This window comes from Callorhinus ursinus, unplaced genomic scaffold, assembly GCF_003265705.2.
Source record: "Callorhinus ursinus isolate GAN/ISIS: 27379988/994484 unplaced genomic scaffold, GSC_fseal_2.0 scaffold39, whole genome shotgun sequence".
NCBI classification, from domain to species: domain Eukaryota; kingdom Metazoa; phylum Chordata; class Mammalia; order Carnivora; family Otariidae; genus Callorhinus; species Callorhinus ursinus.
In genome coordinates this window covers 17,976,636-17,993,417 of record NW_027397101.1, presented here as the reverse complement: position 1 = coordinate 17,993,417, position 16,782 = coordinate 17,976,636, and the positions used below count along the sequence as shown (strand labels likewise).

The 16,782-nt window shown below is 36.1% G+C and overlaps 1 protein-coding gene across 8 annotated transcripts in view; it reads right to left on the bottom strand.

The window, feature by feature from the left end:
• Nucleotides 1-16,782, bottom strand: part of CCDC171 (coiled-coil domain containing 171) — a 316,432-nt gene that overhangs the window by 255,579 nt on the left and 44,071 nt on the right. For 7 of the 8 annotated variants that reach the window (XM_073880818.1, XM_025887898.2, XM_073880822.1 and 4 more), the window contains 2 exons: nucleotides 15,694-15,825; nucleotides 3,690-3,836 (listed from right to left, as the gene is read on the bottom strand). In XM_073880818.1, coding sequence (XP_073736919.1) covers nucleotides 3,690-3,836; nucleotides 15,694-15,825 — 279 coding nt within the window. The remainder of the gene's footprint in view (nucleotides 1-3,689; nucleotides 3,837-15,693; nucleotides 15,826-16,782) is intronic. The other variant, XM_073880821.1, reaches the window with a different exon arrangement.

Sequence of the window (16,782 nt, the reverse complement as noted above, 5' to 3'; positions counted from 1 at the left end):
TTAATTTAGTTTTAATATTGATAATGTGACTCTAAATAAAGACCCCTTATTTTTTAAAAATTATAACTAAATATTTATAGTTAAAATAATATGTGACTGGGATTCATTTCACTATAATATGGGAGGGGGGAAGTGAGTACGGGTATAAATGGCAAAATATTGGCCATACATAGATCATTGTTGAAGCTGGCGATGGGTACATTAGGTTCATTATAGTATTCTGTTCACTTTTTTAAATATATTTGTTTAAAGCTTTCCATTTAAAAAAAAAAAAGTTTGAAAAAACAGAGGACCAAGAAAACTTAGAGAGATGAGAAGAATGAGGGAGGAAAGATCACCAACAAAGAAACACAAACCAGAATAACATCAGACCTCTCAACAGCAACAGAAGAGCCTGGGAACCAGGGAGGTAAGGACTTCACATTCTAAGAGAAAATGACTTTAAACCTAAAATTCTATATTCAGACAAATTATATCTACTCTAATACTTTATTCATAAAAATCACACTCAGAAATGCAAGATCAGCTAAAACTTGGCTCTCGCATACCCTTTCTTAGCAGCTACTAGACTACAGATGCCACTGGAGTAAAAAGCACACGGGGACCTAGGAAACAGAGGAGCCAGCATAAGACAATGAAGTCCCAAGTGACTGCGGAGCCATGAGCCAGAGGCCTCAAAGGCTGTGATAATTTTCTGAGGAAGACCACATAAATTTGCCAAACGGAGCTCCTTGAAGGCTTTATCCATTCGCACTTTCACCAGCAAGACCCAGGAACTTTTAACATCACCCTCACCGACATGGGCGCTATCTTTTTCTTTAGTCTTAGTATCACGAGTGTTATAACCTTTCTTACATCATAGTGAGGTTAAGCATTTTTCACTTATTTGTTGTCCATCTGAACATCTCTCACATCTTCTTCAACATCCTTGGTAGATTTTTTTCATAAAGATTTCCTTTTTCTTACCAAATAGTGGGGGGAGTTTAGATAGAGAGATACAGAGATAGAGACAGATTTACCTTTTGCTGTAAATATTTTTCCCATTTGTCTTTTTATTTTATTTGAAGTGGACAATTTACTTATACATTACTTTAATTTTTCCTAGTCAAAGCTATAAATCTACTGATTTTGTTCCTCTGCTTTTATGATTAAACAATATGTCACACTGCACTCAGAGCAAAAAACACTTAAATTTTTTCTCCTTTTCAGTTTTTAATATTTTTACTCTTTATAATCCAACTGGAACTTACTTTACAAAATGATGTAAGATGGGAATCTAATTTTATTTTGTCCCAAATAGTTAACCATATTTCAACATGAATTGAATAATCTTTCCTATTCTCACTGATTTAAAATGGTATCTTAATATACTAGATTTTATATATATTCTATAAGTCTACTACTCGCCTTTCAATTCTGTACCACTGAAAATCTGGTCTTAGAGTTGGGGCGCCTGGGTGGCTCAGTTGGTTAAGCGACTGCCTTCGGCTCAGGTCATGATTCTGGAGTCCCGGGATCGAGTCCCACATCGGGCTCCCTGCTCAGCAGGGAGTCTGCTTCTCCCTCTGACCCTCTTCCCTCTCATGCTCTCTATCTCTCATTCTCTCTCTCTCAAATAAATAAATAAAATCTTAAAAAAAAAAGAAAGAAAATCTGGTCTTAGAGTTACTGTACTTTTTGGCCACTCAACAATCTCTTTTCCCCTTCTTTTGGTACCAGAAACCAAATTTTCTTTATAAAAATTTCTTTGGGGGGGGCTTTAATTTTAGTAGAACTGAGAGATTTATTTGGGGCAAACTACTTCTTTCAATCACATATTTTCTCTTTGGGATTTGAATCCTAAATAAAGTTATAAAAGGAATGATACCAACTGTTATTGGTAAACAAATGAAATGAAAATTGATACCAATTCATCCTAACTTCTTCCATCATTTCTGTTCCCAAGACCTCTAGAGATGCTCTGGGATTTATTTATGTATGTATGTATGTATGTATGTATGTATGTATGTATTTATTTATTTATTTCTGAGCCTGATTCCCCAGCTTCCATCCTAATTCTGCGATTACATTACTAAAGCTTTTATAATAGGTATTAACTTCTGATATAGTAAGTCTCCACTCATTACTCTTATCAAAATATTTTAGGGGCGCCTGGGCAGCTCAGTTGGTTAAGCATCAAACTCTTGGGTTTCAGCTCTGGTCATGATCTCAGGGTCGTGGGATGGAGCCCCACGTCAGAGTCCACGCTGAGCGCAAAGTCTGCTTGAGATTCTCTGCCTCTTCCTCTGCCCCTTCCCCTGCTTGGGCTCTCTCTCTCCCCCTCTCCCTCAAATAAATAAAATCTTTTTAAAAATGTTTGAGAGACTCTCATGTAGTAGCTCTTTAGTCTTTCACATGAATTTCTGAATCTTTATTCCCAAAATAATTCCACTGAGTTTTTTATTATAACTGTTTTAACCCATAATATAATCTAGGAAGGATTCATATCTTTTTAGTGTTGAGTGTCTCCAAAACGTCTCACCATTTTCTTTGAAGACTCTCAGTTAATTTTTGTAACTTTTAATGTGTTTGTATTTAATTATATTCCTAATCTTGTCACTGTGGTGAGGAAAATTTTTTACATGCTTTATTCTCTGCTTATTGCTGGAATATAAGAATGTAAATAAAATTGTTACATATTCTTTTCTTCCTGGCCTCCTTACCGAATGTTCTTACTAGTGTCAATAATTTTAAAGTTGATTTTCTTGACTATTCAAGTTATAAGTGTATCATCTGATACACTTTCTAAGAACTATACTTATTGTGGCTCTACCATCACATACTTCTCTGGCTAAAATTTCCAGAACAATGTTAAATGACAGCAATGAGTTTAACGAGAGTACCTCTAGGATTGTATCACTGAATTCTCTCTATAAATGCTTATTTACCTAATAACAATTACAAATTATGTTTAAAAAAGCTTCTTTACCTATTGAAATACTTAATTTCCCATAAACAAAAGGAAAGTTTAAAAAGAAGAATTAACAAATAGATTTCTCTCAAAGTGATCATCAGTATCATTCTCTCATAAAAATCATTTAACTTTCATTTGTAACTTGATGCTTCTTTCCCATCTAAAGTCCTTTTTTTTAAGATTTTATTTATTTATTTGAGAGAGAGAGAATGAGAGATAGAGAGCATGAGAGGGAAGAGGGTCAGAGGGAGAAGCAGACTCCCTGCTGAGCAGGGAACCCGATGCGGGACTCGATCCCGGGACTCCAGGATCATGACCTGAGCCGAAGGCAGTTGCTTAACCGAGCCACCCAGGTGCCCTCCCATCTAAAGTCTTACCTGAAATGCATTCCACAAAACCATGCAGCTAGGACATGATCCAAACTACAAAATTACAATTTAATATTATGTGCACAAAATTCTTTCCTGTGTTGCTTCCTCAACCTTATCATGGAAGGAATTACCCTCAAACTTTCCAAATATTCCATGAGAATTAACTGTTAAAAATGGACAGATTTTAAAAATTAGGGACAAAATATAATTTACTCAAATACAAAGTTTTCAAAGAAACCAGATATTCTATATAAATAAATGCTGAAAAATTTAGTGTTATATTTTATGGCAGAGTAAAACTTTCTCTGACCCTAAATTACTGACTGGACCACATATATATGTTTTAAAAGAATGAGAAAATATACCTCAAATTCTTTTCTAAGACGTTCTTCTCGTTGAGTGCTAAATTCAAGTTCACTCGTTTGTCGCCGTAGAAGATCAGAGCAGTCCATGTGCTCAGTTTCTAATTTTTCTACCTTCTTGTGCATATTTTGTACAGCATTATCTTGCTCCTGGAAAATAATTCATTTTTGCATCAATAAAGTTTATAAGCCAACAATCACAAAAATGTATTTCACAGAAGACAGTGAGTAACTAAGCCTATGCTTCAACCATAGTAAAAGGTTAATTTATATGGTTGACTCCTGAACAATATGAGGGTTAGGGACGCCCACCCATGAGCAGTCGAAAAATCTGTATATAAGTTTTGTCTCCCCAAAGACTTGGCTACCAATAGCCTACTGTTGACCAGAAGCCTTACTGATAATACAATTAACCCGTATTTTGTATGTGTATATGTATTATGTACTGTATTCTTACAATACTTAACTATTTTTAAATTTTTTTTCAGTATTTCTAGGCTACACAGTTCATCTCCAAGTTTTTTGATTGTCCAAAATCTCCAAAAAATTTTCCTACATATTCGTTGAAAAAAATCCATGTGTAAGTGGACCCATGCAGTGCAAACCATGTTGTTCAAGGATTTATAGACACTTGCCCTCATAAGCAAGAGAGGTCTAGATATTCCAGCAATGTTTCAGAATATACACATATTCAGAAAGCACTACTGGAGTTTTACAATTTTGGGGTACCTGGCTGGCTCAGTAGGTAGAGCATGAAACTCTTGATCTCAGAGTAGTGAGTTTGAGCCCCAAGTTGAGCGTAGAGATTACTTAAAAATAAATTTTTTTTAAAAAGAATTATGGAGTTTTACAATTTTAGAGCTCTGATTAATATATGATACGGCTGAAAATGTATATAGCTTACTATAATGTTATGCTAGTTTAATTGACCTCTGAGGGTATTTCCATAATGCTATAGTCTAACTGCCATACATAATGTTTTCCCCTCTCATTAAAATTGTAAAATATTTTGTAATACAAATGTACATTGCTCCTTTATGTGAGGAGAAGTCATTAGCTTGAATGCCTAATAACGACCCTTGAGAGGTTTTTATGTGAGTTCTTGGTACTTTAACTATGGTTATAGCTCTTCAAGTTGCATCCACTAGATGGCTGTGTTTCATTTCCTTCAGTTTTCAAATTTTCAAATCTTTGTTGTATTATTGAAAGAAAAATAAAATCAGGTAGTCTTCTACTGAAATTTCTCAATCTCCTTTTCCAACTAAACTCAGAAATCAGAGTTGAATGTTATGAAAGTTCAAACATGAAGTTAACACACATATCCAAGTATTTTCCACAGTCAAGTGTCTACATTCATCATTCCCACTTAGGTCTCTGACGCAGGCTCCTTTCCCACCTTCCTTCACCAGCACAATCTTATTCAGGGACATACACACGCATAGGGATCCAAAATGGTTCCAAGTATTGCAGGCCACTCAAAATGTATCACCAGAATATGACTGAGAATGTCGCAAGCACCAAAGACAATTCTCTATAAAAGACTCTAACTTGGAAAGCACGGGGCAGTACCGTCCACAGTCAAAGGATGAAGAACAAAACCTCACATGATTCCTTCTCTCCACACCCCCTCACTCATGAGGTTACCACTCTGTAGCTGACTACGCACGAACTCTTAAGAATGATTTTCTTCAGGTAACAGAAATGTCTTAATATACGGAAGCGCATCTACTCATACATTTTCAGTCCTTAAACTAGCACAGATAAGAGCAAAGCTGGGCACCAGAGCAGACGCGTGCCGGCACAGCCTGCAACCAGCAGACAGCACTCGCAGATTTTTGTTGTTGTTGTTGTTGTTTAAGATTTTATTTATTTATTTGACAGAGAGATAGACAGAAGAGTACAAGCAGAGGGAATGGCAGAGGGAGAGGCAGAAGCAGGCTCTGCAGTGAGCAGGGAGCCCAATGCGGGACTCGATTCCAGGACCCCGGGATCATGACCTGAGCCAAAGGCAGACGCTCAACCATCTAAGCCACCCAGGCGCCCAGCACTTGCAGTTTTTTAATGGCAGTGTGGACTCAGGAATAAATGGTTTTATGACTAGCCATATGTCATCCAAGTTCACCATAACAGTACCTTCATAAACGAAAGTACTTCGAAGAGCATTAAGCACTATACCAGTGTAAGATACTATTTTTATTCTGCATGATAGGTCCCCCTCCTTCAAGCACTCAATAGTGCCAGCATCAATTCAAATTCACTGTTAAATTATTAAATTATATGCCCTCTCAGGGCGCCTGGGTGACTCAGTCGGTCAAGCGTCTGCCTCTGGCTCAGGTCATGATCCCAGGGTCCTGGACGGAGCCCCGCATCGGGCTTCCTGCTCAGCAGGGAGCCTGCTTCTCCCTCTGCCTCTGCCTGCGACCTCCCCTGCTTGTACTCTCTCCCTCTCTCTTTGTCAAATAAATAAATAAAATCTTTCTTAAAAAATTAAAATAAAATATATGCCCTCTTGACAGACACGTCATCTCTAACTTTCTATCATCCACACAAAGTACTATGTATATTTTTAAATGAATAAACAGCAATTTACAAGGTTAATCACAATGTAAACCAAATAATCTGAAATAAAAACAAAATAAAATCTATAACCAAAAATGCTTGTATTGTAGTTGATAATTATTTCAAACAATACTTAATAAATAAAGCAAAAGAAACTGAAGTATTCGGAATTCTCATGAAATTTACTCAGAAAATATGACTTGTGGTTCCCATTCTATTGACAAACAGTACAGAAAACAACATGCAATCATTCTATTACACTAAACAAAGAGCATGTCCTTTATTCCGTGACACTTTCAATTTAATCCTATGAAAAGGAACAACGGGAAAATCAGTGATGGATCAGTTAGGGCTTATTCTATTCATTGGTGAGATTTTAACTTTATGATAATTGGCCTATATTAAATATTACTTACAGTAATATGGCTTTTAAATAGAAGTCTTTCAAGATGTAGATGAAATGTCTGACCTAACAATCCCAGTTTTAATGCAGAGGTCAAGTCACTAATATGTGACAATTACTCTATGTCTTTGGATATGCATATAAAAACACAGTTTTTATTTTAAAAACTGTTTTTCTCATATAGTATAGATTTTTTAGGAGTTCTACTTACATATTCAAGAAACTTATATTACATAGGATTACATTAATTTAAAATTAACACTGATTAATTTTCTAATGTTAAACTCACTTGGCATTTATTGTATAAAGGCTTTTTATATTACATCTTTTATATTTTGCTGCATGGAGTTGGCTAATATTTTATATAATTCTTTTGTATGTATATTCATTAGTGAAATTGGCTATAATTATCCTTTCTTGTATCTTTGTCAATTTAGCATCAAGATTTATCAGTTTGATATGTTATCAAGATTTTTCCAATCCAAGGGGCACCTGGGTGGCACAGTTGGTTGGGCATCTGACTCTTGGTTTCGGCTGGGGTGATGGTCTTGGAGTCCTGGGACCAGCCCCATGTCGGGCTCCAGGCTTGGTGCAGGGTCTGCTTGGGATTCTCTCTCCCTCTCCCTCTGCCCCTCCCACTCATGCTCACTCTCTCTCTCTCAAATAAATAAATCGTAAAAAAAAAAAAAAAAAAGATTTTTCCATTCTCTGGCAGAATTTATATAAAACTGAAATTATTTCCTCCTTGGATTTTTTTTTTGTTCATTGGTGAAGCAATATGGGCCTGGAATTTTGATACCAACTCTATAAGGTTTTCTATTCTCTACCTCTTCTTAAGTTAGTTGGGGCAGATAGGAGGATTATATACATATCTGTTCCAAATATCCAGCCAGGTAACCCTACAGTGAAGATCACAGTTGAAAGAGCGAACCCAAACACTCAGAGTTTCTAATAAGCTTTTTAGCCCCCAACTCTTAAACGTAAGAAAAGTGCTATTTTGGGGGGAGAAAAACAACATAAAAGATGAAATCTAAATCAAGGGGGAAGGGAAAAATCCTGAAAGAAACATATATAAGAATAAGGGATGCCTGGGTGGCTCAGTCAGTTAAGCGTCTGCCTTCAGCTCAGGTCATGATCCCAGGGTCCTAGGATGGAGTACTGCAGTGGGCTCCCCACTCTGTGGGAAGTCTGCTTCTCCCCCTGCCCTTCACCCTGCTCATGTGCTCTCTCTCTCCCTGTCAAATAAAAAAATAAAATCTTTAAAAAAAAGAGAGAGAAAGAGAGACAGAATAATCCTTCAAAATATCTTCAGAGAACAGACACAATTTCAGAATGGCAAAGTAAGGACCGCCAAAAATTCTTCCCTCCATAAAAGCAGCAAGAACACTGGCCAAAAAATGCCAAAATCAAAATTTTTATACTGGAAATTAACCATAGGCTTGCAATAATCTTTTTTTAAGATTTTTTTTTTAATTTATTCATTTGAGACAGAGAGATGCAGAAAGAGAGAGCACGAGCAGGGGGAGAGGCAGAAGCAGGCTCCCTGCTGAGCCAGGAGCCTGATACGGGGGCTCCATCCCTGGTGATTGCCAGAGGTGGAGGGTGGGGAATGGGAGAAATAAGTGAAGGTAGTCAAAAGCTATAAGATAGTAAGTTCTGGGGATGTTAAGTACTGCATGGTGACTTTAGCTAACAATACTGTATTGTATATTTGGAAGTTGCTAAGGGAATAAATCTTAAAAGTTCTCATCTCAAGAAAAAAATGTGTAACTATGTGACAAGAAAGAGCCTACTATAAAAAAAAGTATAGTCGAAGGACAAGCAAGAGCTCTTGAAAATTAATAACCCAAAAGAAGAAATGAAAATTCAGTAGAACAGTTACAACATAAAATTGAAGAAATCTCCCAGGAAATAGAACAAAAATATAAAAGGATGGAAAACAGAAGAAATTAAGGATGTTAACTTTATGCCAAACTGACCTTATAATCCAATTCCAATCAAAATTTCACCAAGCTTTCTTGGTGGAATATTACAAACTAAATCTCAAACTTACATAGGAGATTAAAAGGCTAAGAATAACTCTATGTATTAAGAATATGGAGAGGGGAACTTGTCCTACCAGATATCAAGACTTCCTCTAAAGCCATGGTAAATAAAACAACTCGGTATTGATTCATAAATAGACACGCATGCAAGTGAAACAGAATACAGCACTCAGGAACCAAACCTTAGAGAAGAACTTGACAGACGACAGAGACAGCACTATAAATCAGTGAGTGGTGACAAAACAGACCGTTGAATAACTGGTACAGGGGCATTTGGTTATCCTTTAGAAAAAAATAAAATAAAATTAGATCTTCCCATGCTATGTATAGAAAAAATATATATTCTCTTTATGACTTTAGGTTATTGAAGACATAAAAAAGCACTATTAATAAAGAAAAAGACTGATAAATTCAACTACACTAATATTTAAACCTGCATCAAATAAATATAATTGTCTCCATATTTACCCTGGGGATATAATTAGCCAAGGATTAGCAAGCAAATAGATTAAAAACTCCTATAAATCAATAAAAATATACAAACAATCCAAAAGGAAAAAGGGAAAATTATAAACTGGCAATTCACAAAAGAAGAAACATGAATGGCCAATAAATATAATATGCTCAATGTCAGGGAAAAAGAAATTTAAGCAAGAATGAGAAACAATTTTACACACATCTATTGCAAAAGAAACTATATCTAAAAAATACCAAGTATTCAAGAGACTGCAAGGGAAGAGGAGCTCTTCTTTTGAATTGGTACAACCACGTGGGAGAACAATTTGGCATATACTTTACCTCCAAGTAATTGCACATACACAAACTATGTACCCACATAAACAAAAATATTTGATATTCATGAAAGCATGGTATGTAATAATTAAAAGTTGGGAAGAATTTAAATCTCAACAATCCAGTAATGGAAATTAATTGGGAGATAGGCAATTGTAAAAAATACTATACACCAGTTCAATTGAATGAACTAGAGCCATGGATTAATTTGGATAAATATCAAAAACACAAGTGAGAGGGGTGCCTGGGTGGCTCAGTCATTAAGTGTCTGCCTTCGGCTCAGGTCATGATCCCAGGGTCCTGAGATCGAGCCCCGCATCGGGCTCCCTGCTCAGCGGGAAGCCTGCTTCTCCCTCTCCCACTCCCCCTGCTTGTGTTCCCTCTCTTGCTGTGTCTCTCTCTGTCAAATAAATAAATAAAATCTTAAAAAAAAAAAGTGAGAAAGACAAGTTGGACAAAGATTCATACTTTATTAAACTCTATGTATATTTTTAAAACACAAAAAATACCAAAATAATATGATACACTGTGAATGTATATAGAAAGAAAATTAAACACCAACTTCAGAACAATGGTATCTTTTGTGAATAGGGTGATGGTGGGATGATGAAGTAATACAGAAAAGTCAGTCTTAAATAACTGAACAATTTATTGCTTGTCTGTTTTTAATTCTGAAACAAATATGACAAACACATGATCTAGATGGTAAATATTAGTATATTAATGGTATGGTAGGTTATGCTGGGTACTGGTTATATTAATCCCTATTCTCTTTTGTATGTTGAAATATTCATTTTAAGTTTTATGGTTTAATCAACACAATCCAAGTCTGGGGTGCATTATGACATACAAGAAAATTCCAAGAGTTATAAAACAGTTCATGCAGTTATATGTCAAGATTAATTTGTCTCCTTGCAAATAAAGTTTTAAAAATTTTGTCACAGAATTTATTTTCTAATACAACAAAAAGCTACCAGGATCCTTACAGTGAAAAAGTAAGTGTGGTGTGTGTGGGTTTGTAACAAAATCATTATTAAGGACAATGGAAATTGAGTTTTTCTTTTGTCCACTAGAGGGAGGTGTTGAACTTAAAATATTTTAAAATGGGGCTTCTTTTTGAACTGACATTTACCATCACAGAAAACCACATTGTGCTACTAGAAAATAAACTTGCTCTCTGTCCACATTTTTCAGAAACACAGCCCCAAAACTACAGTTTTTATATGTACTCATATAAACAACATTTCTCAGACTCAAAAATATGGTTTTAAGTCTGAAGAATTATAAAAGTATAGTTAGAAACATATCAGAGCTAAGGTACTCCTCCTTCCTACCTTAAGAAATATATCAATTTAGCTAGTTACCATCTCAACCTAGTACATGCTTATCTCCTGAAATCCCCAAAGCCAGCACAGTTCTACAATCAGAAATAGTGTTAGCAGCCACAGAGTGTAAACTGGTACTAACTTTGTGTAATAGCGATCATAATGATAAATCTATAACCTTGCACACCAAGCAGTGATACTTTTAGGCATTTACACAGTTCAATCACTTGTCCAGCAGCTCAAAGATATGACCAGGAAGGTTAGTGAATCATTTTTTCCTTTTTTTTCTTTTTTAAAGTAAGCTTGGGTGGCTCAGTTGGTTGGGTATCTCCCTTTGGCTCAGGTTATGATCCTGGAGTCCTAGGATCGAGCCCTGTGCAGACTTTCTGCTCAGTGGAGAATCACCTTCTCCCTCTCCCTCTGTTCTTCCCCCTGCTCATGCTTACTCTCTCTCACGCTCTGTGTCTCTCTCTCAAATAAATAAATAAAATCTTTAAAAAAAATTTATAAAGTAAGCTCTATGCCCAACATGGGGCTTGAACTCAACCCCAAGATCAAGAGTCACATGCCCTATGAACTGAGCCAGCGAGGTGCCCCAAATCTTGATCAGAGCAAAATTTTGAAGGAAATAAAATGTCTTTCAATAAGGGATTCCTTCATATATATTGGGAATGTCCACATGGTAGAAAACCATGCAAATGCTACAAGAAAAATATAAGGATATCAAAAGATGGACACCAAACATACCAAGGAATAGAATTCCGTTTATGTAATACAGTGATAAATGTTTATATCCCCTTAGAAAAGGAGTGGGATTCAAGGGGAAATCACAGGACCTTCATTTTTGCTTTTAAATTTCCCTAAATGAGGACATTTTTCACAATGAGCACGATATATAGTAATTTTATAAATTGAATATAAAGCTATTTCCTGATGGGAAACAACAGGCAGTACCAGAGCCGGAGTCACTGTCTATGCGGCTCGCTTACACAGGGCACCAGTGGGCAGTTTCCTAGGAAACTGCAAAGAAATGCTCCTTGCTGCTCTACACCATTTCAGGCAAACTTCTGAAATACTTCCTTTCCAATGGAGCTTCCTCCAAGCTGTCCCTAGATCACAACTGTGCCTACCGGGTCAATCTTCCACATGTTGCCTCCACTGCTAATATCCCACCCACTGATGCCTAACCTGGCCCTGATACCTTCTTTACTGCTCCCCCGCTCTCCCTCCTCTTTAGTGTATGCTGCTATTTTCAATCCACATTCCTCCTTTTTTTTGGCCATTACAGACTCTCCCATCCCTTAATCACTAGGTACTTAAACTAAATTTAGTCAATGAAGGAGAAAAGGATCATTTTATTCCCTGGTTGAGTTCTAGAATTTGGGAAACAAGATAAATATGAAAAAGAAATACATTTTCTAAATGCTTTCAATCCTACTGATAAATTATAGATTATGAAGGGGCGCCTGGGTGGCTCAGTCGGTTAAGTATCTGCCTTTGGCTCAAGTCAGCTCAGGTCATGATCCCAGGTCCTGGGATCAAGCCCCATGTGGGGCTTCCTGCTCAGCGGGGAGCCTGCTTCTCCTTCTCCCTCTGCCCCTCCCCCCGCCTATGCTCACGCTCTCTGTGTCAAATAAATGAATAAAATCTTAAAAAAAACAACAACAACAACAACAAATAAGCATCCTCAAAATTTCCATTGCTAGATCAGGAATGAGGAAAAAATAAATAAAAACACAACAAAGAGCCATTTTAAGTTGAAAATTTTAATAGAGACCAAAAAATAAGAATATATATTTCAAAATCAACATAAATACTTTGTTTTTAAGTTAAATTGGCTTTGATTTGTTTGGGGCTTTTTCTGGCTTTGATTTGTTTTGAAATTTCAAATAATGCTAAAGAAAGACATGGAGTTTTTATGTTTATCAAAAGAGGACATGCATTTAAAAAAATGAGAAACACTTTTTTAAAATGAGGTAACTGCACTAGAGTCCCCATTAATATTCCAGAGAAGTACACCTCTATTTAGCGTTTCAATTACTAGGAAAGAAAAGAGACATGGCATAAAATTAAGATATTTTTTATAGTGAGACTGAATTCTAAAGCCCAGATGAAAGAAAGACTACACCTGCTTTGTCTGTTAAAGATGAGGTTTCACTTAGAAGGGTTTTTTTTAAACTTATTTTAAAAACTGAATTCCCTTAGAGAGTTACACAAAGAGAACACTATACCATACTAACATCTAATTATAGGATGGAAACCTAAACCCATCAACAGCCAATAGAGAAGAGAATTTCAGTCTATCCCTAGAGTTGTTTAGAAAAAGACTTTTAAAAATATAGTTTCTTAAACTTGATTTAAAAAGAGAAACAGTTTTCTTTTGTTAATGTTAAAAGGACAAGAAATTGAGAGACTTTTGAGCTCTGAACATTTCGGTTACAAACTACAATAAAACTTATCTTACACTAATATTACACTGTATGTTAATTAATTGGAATTTAAATAAAAACTTTAAAAAATTATCTACAAAAGGTGGTAGTAACTAAGGAGTATATTCCCTATTCTTTCCCATACGTAATAATTAAAGCCTGATACCGGGGTGCCTGACTGGCTTGGTCAGTGGAGCATGTGACTCACTCTCAGGGTTGTGAGTTCGAGCCCCATGTTGGGTGTAGAGATTACTTAAAAAAATTGATAAAATCTTAAAAACAAAAAAGATGGATACATTATTCCTTTAGTACTTCATAATATAAAGTCTGTCATAACCACATACATTTCATCTAAGGTTTATAGGATTGACCAAGAAACTGCATCTAAAATCACATCATCCACACATTTAAATATAAAGACTTCTGAATCATATTTTTCAAGTTTCGGGCTTCTGACTATTGGCACTGGAGATTTCTGAGTGTTCAGAAATGAAGAGGTTAGGGCGCCTGGGTGGCTCAGTTGGTTAAGCGACTGCCTTCAGCTCAGGTCATGATCCTGGAGTCCCGGGATCGAGTCCCACATCGGGCTCCCTGCTCAGCAGGGAGTCTGCTTCTCCCTCTGACCCTCTTCCCTCTCATGCTCTCTATCTCTCATTCTCTCTCAAATAAATAAATAAAATCTTTAAAAAGATGTTTAGAAATGAAGAGGTTATTTTCATTTACTTATGTTTACTTCTTTGTTTCAGGTAGCCGTTAAGACAATTATCAACAACAGTTCAAATGTCATCTGCTCTGTGTGGTTTCCCCAATCTCCTAGGCAGTTAATCAATTTCTCTTTCATTATCCCATAGCATTTTGTTCAAAATTTATTATATTTCAATATATTTTCTCTCTTTACATGTCTCTCTATTTTAAGATCTTCAAGGACAGAAATCATATCTTAATCAATTTTGTATATCCTCAGTACCCATAGCAGAAACTCAGTATGTACTTGAAGGAAGGAAGGAAGGAAGGAAGGAAGGAAGGAAGGGAGGAGGAAGGAAGGAAGGAAGGAAGGAAGGAAGGAAGGAATTGAGGGAGGGAGGGAGGGAGGGAGGGAGGGAAGGTTAGAGGGAGGAAGAAAGGAAAGGCCACAAATTACAGACAGACTCTAAGAATACCAAGAGGTCTAAAGAATGATTGTAATGTCTTTCTAGATTCTACAGATGGAGTGACTGGTAAGAAAATCATAGTCCAAGACCAGAGGTTTGGGAAAGCTGTGGATTTGTTGGTTATTTTGAATACTTACATATACAACAAATTCAATATTTCTACTATTTACTGCCAGTTTTCACTCTTAAAGAAATAAGATGGCTCTTATTCTCTGCACGTTGTTGGCTGCCTTTGTCTTGCAGAGTTGTTTCTAACATAAAACTACAAAATTTATTTTAGATAGATATTTTTCATTCATACAATGTGTATCTTGGATGTGTGCAAAGATGATATTTCAATTTGTCGTTTTGTATAGAGAAAAATCTCTTATCACAAAATAAGTTATAGAAGAAATTATGGAAATAAATTTTAAGTTAGTTGGTCAGTGAATTAACAGTTTGAATTTCTCATCTCTCTTTCAAAATAACTTACATATAATCTCCTGAAAAAAATGCACAGTATACCAAAGTGAGAGTCTGTTGACTGGTAGTCTTTTCCCACATTAATCACTCAGTCTATGATCTCAGTAAATCATAATCTCCATCTGCTCATCTACAATGGGGGTTGGATATAATCAGTTATTTTCCAACCAGACTATTTGAAGCCTTGGGGACTCTGTGTGTTGGAGAAAAGGAGTAAATAGAACACGATTAAGAATTTGCTCTTCTTGGGGCGCCTGGGTGGCTCAGTCGTTAAACTGGAGGGGTGGGGGGATGGGGTAACTAGGTGATGGACATTAAGGAGGGCACGTGATGTGATGAGCCCTGGGTGTTACATAAGACGGATGAATCACTACCTCTACCTCTGAAACTAACAATACATCATACGTTAATTAATTCAATTTAAATTTAAAAAAATTTTAAATTTGTTCTTCTTAAAGAGTTGAAAATCACTATGCTATATTAATTTATAAGTATCCTTTAATATCTAAAATCCAATCATTCTATTTCTTTATGCTATTAAAGATTGTGAACAGTCTCATATTTTAAACTGGAAAAATAAAATACCAAATGTATACATGTCTCAAAATTCACATAATTTATGCAACAGAAGTCACCCAACTCTAATTCTGATAGTATCTGCTCGTTACGGTTGCCCATATTGTCATATAACCACAGATGAAACATGACCTTCCAGAGATCAAAGATTAGGAATCATTTTTGTGTTGAGTAAGCTAGCCAATTATTGCACTAATGTAATTTTTAATATCATAAGCATTAAAAAAGACATATTTAAGGACTTGAATTATTATTTTTAAAATACCTGTACTATAAATTGTAACTCTCTTCTTTCTGCTTCCCATTGTTCTGCTTGTAATCTAAACTCCTCCAGTGCTGTCTCCCTGATATGAGACTCCATGTCATTCTTCTCCTGCTGATGTTTTTCCAACGTTTCCTTTACATGAATAAAATCTTGCTTTACTATTAGGTCAGTGAAAGTCATCTTTCTTCCTTCATCCCCAATTCAAGTGTACAAAGGGCCCTCCTTACCTATAGATGGCTAAAACTCATTATAATTTATGTTAAAATCATTAATAGAACTATATTATATTTTGATCATCAGCATATAGATTATATATAATCTATAGGTAAATCTATAGGTAAAGTAGATAATATGGAAAGTTCTAATTACCTATGAACAAACGGTTTGGATTATCCCTTGTAATTTACATATAAAACTCACAGAGGGGGCTCCTGGGTGGCTCAGTCATTAAGTGGCTGCCTTCCAATCGGGTCATGATCCCAGAATCCTGGAATCCAGCCCCGCGTTGGGCTCCCTGTTTCGCGGGAAGCCTGCTTCTCCCTCTCCCACTCCCCCTGCTTGTGTTCCCTCTCTCGCTGTGTCTCTCTGTCAAATAAATAAAATCTTTAAAAAAAAAAAAAAAAACTCACAGAGTACACTGTATTTACCAAAGGTGATAAGAAAGGAATTTCGTGCAACAAATCAGGATAAGGAAATGCTAGAATGTTAAACATTTAAAAAGTCAAAAATTTTTTTAAGGGTTGGACTGCGACTCATTTCTTGTTCTACAGATAATACTTGCAAAAGGCTTTTCTTCCTGGGTTTTCCTACTTGTACTACATTTGTAAGACCTAACTTAGTTCAAACTCTTAAAAATATAGGGGTGCCTGGGTGGCTCAGTCGTTAAGCGGCTGCCTTCAGCTCAGGTCATGATCCTGGGGTCCTGGGATAGAGCCCCGCATCAGGCTCCCTGCTCAGCAGGGAGTCTGCTTCTCCCTCTGCCCCTCCCTGTTTGTGTTCCCTCTCTCGCTGTGTCTCTCTCCGTCAAATAAATAAAATCTCAAAAATATCTACTAAAAAAAAATATATATATATATACATATATATATA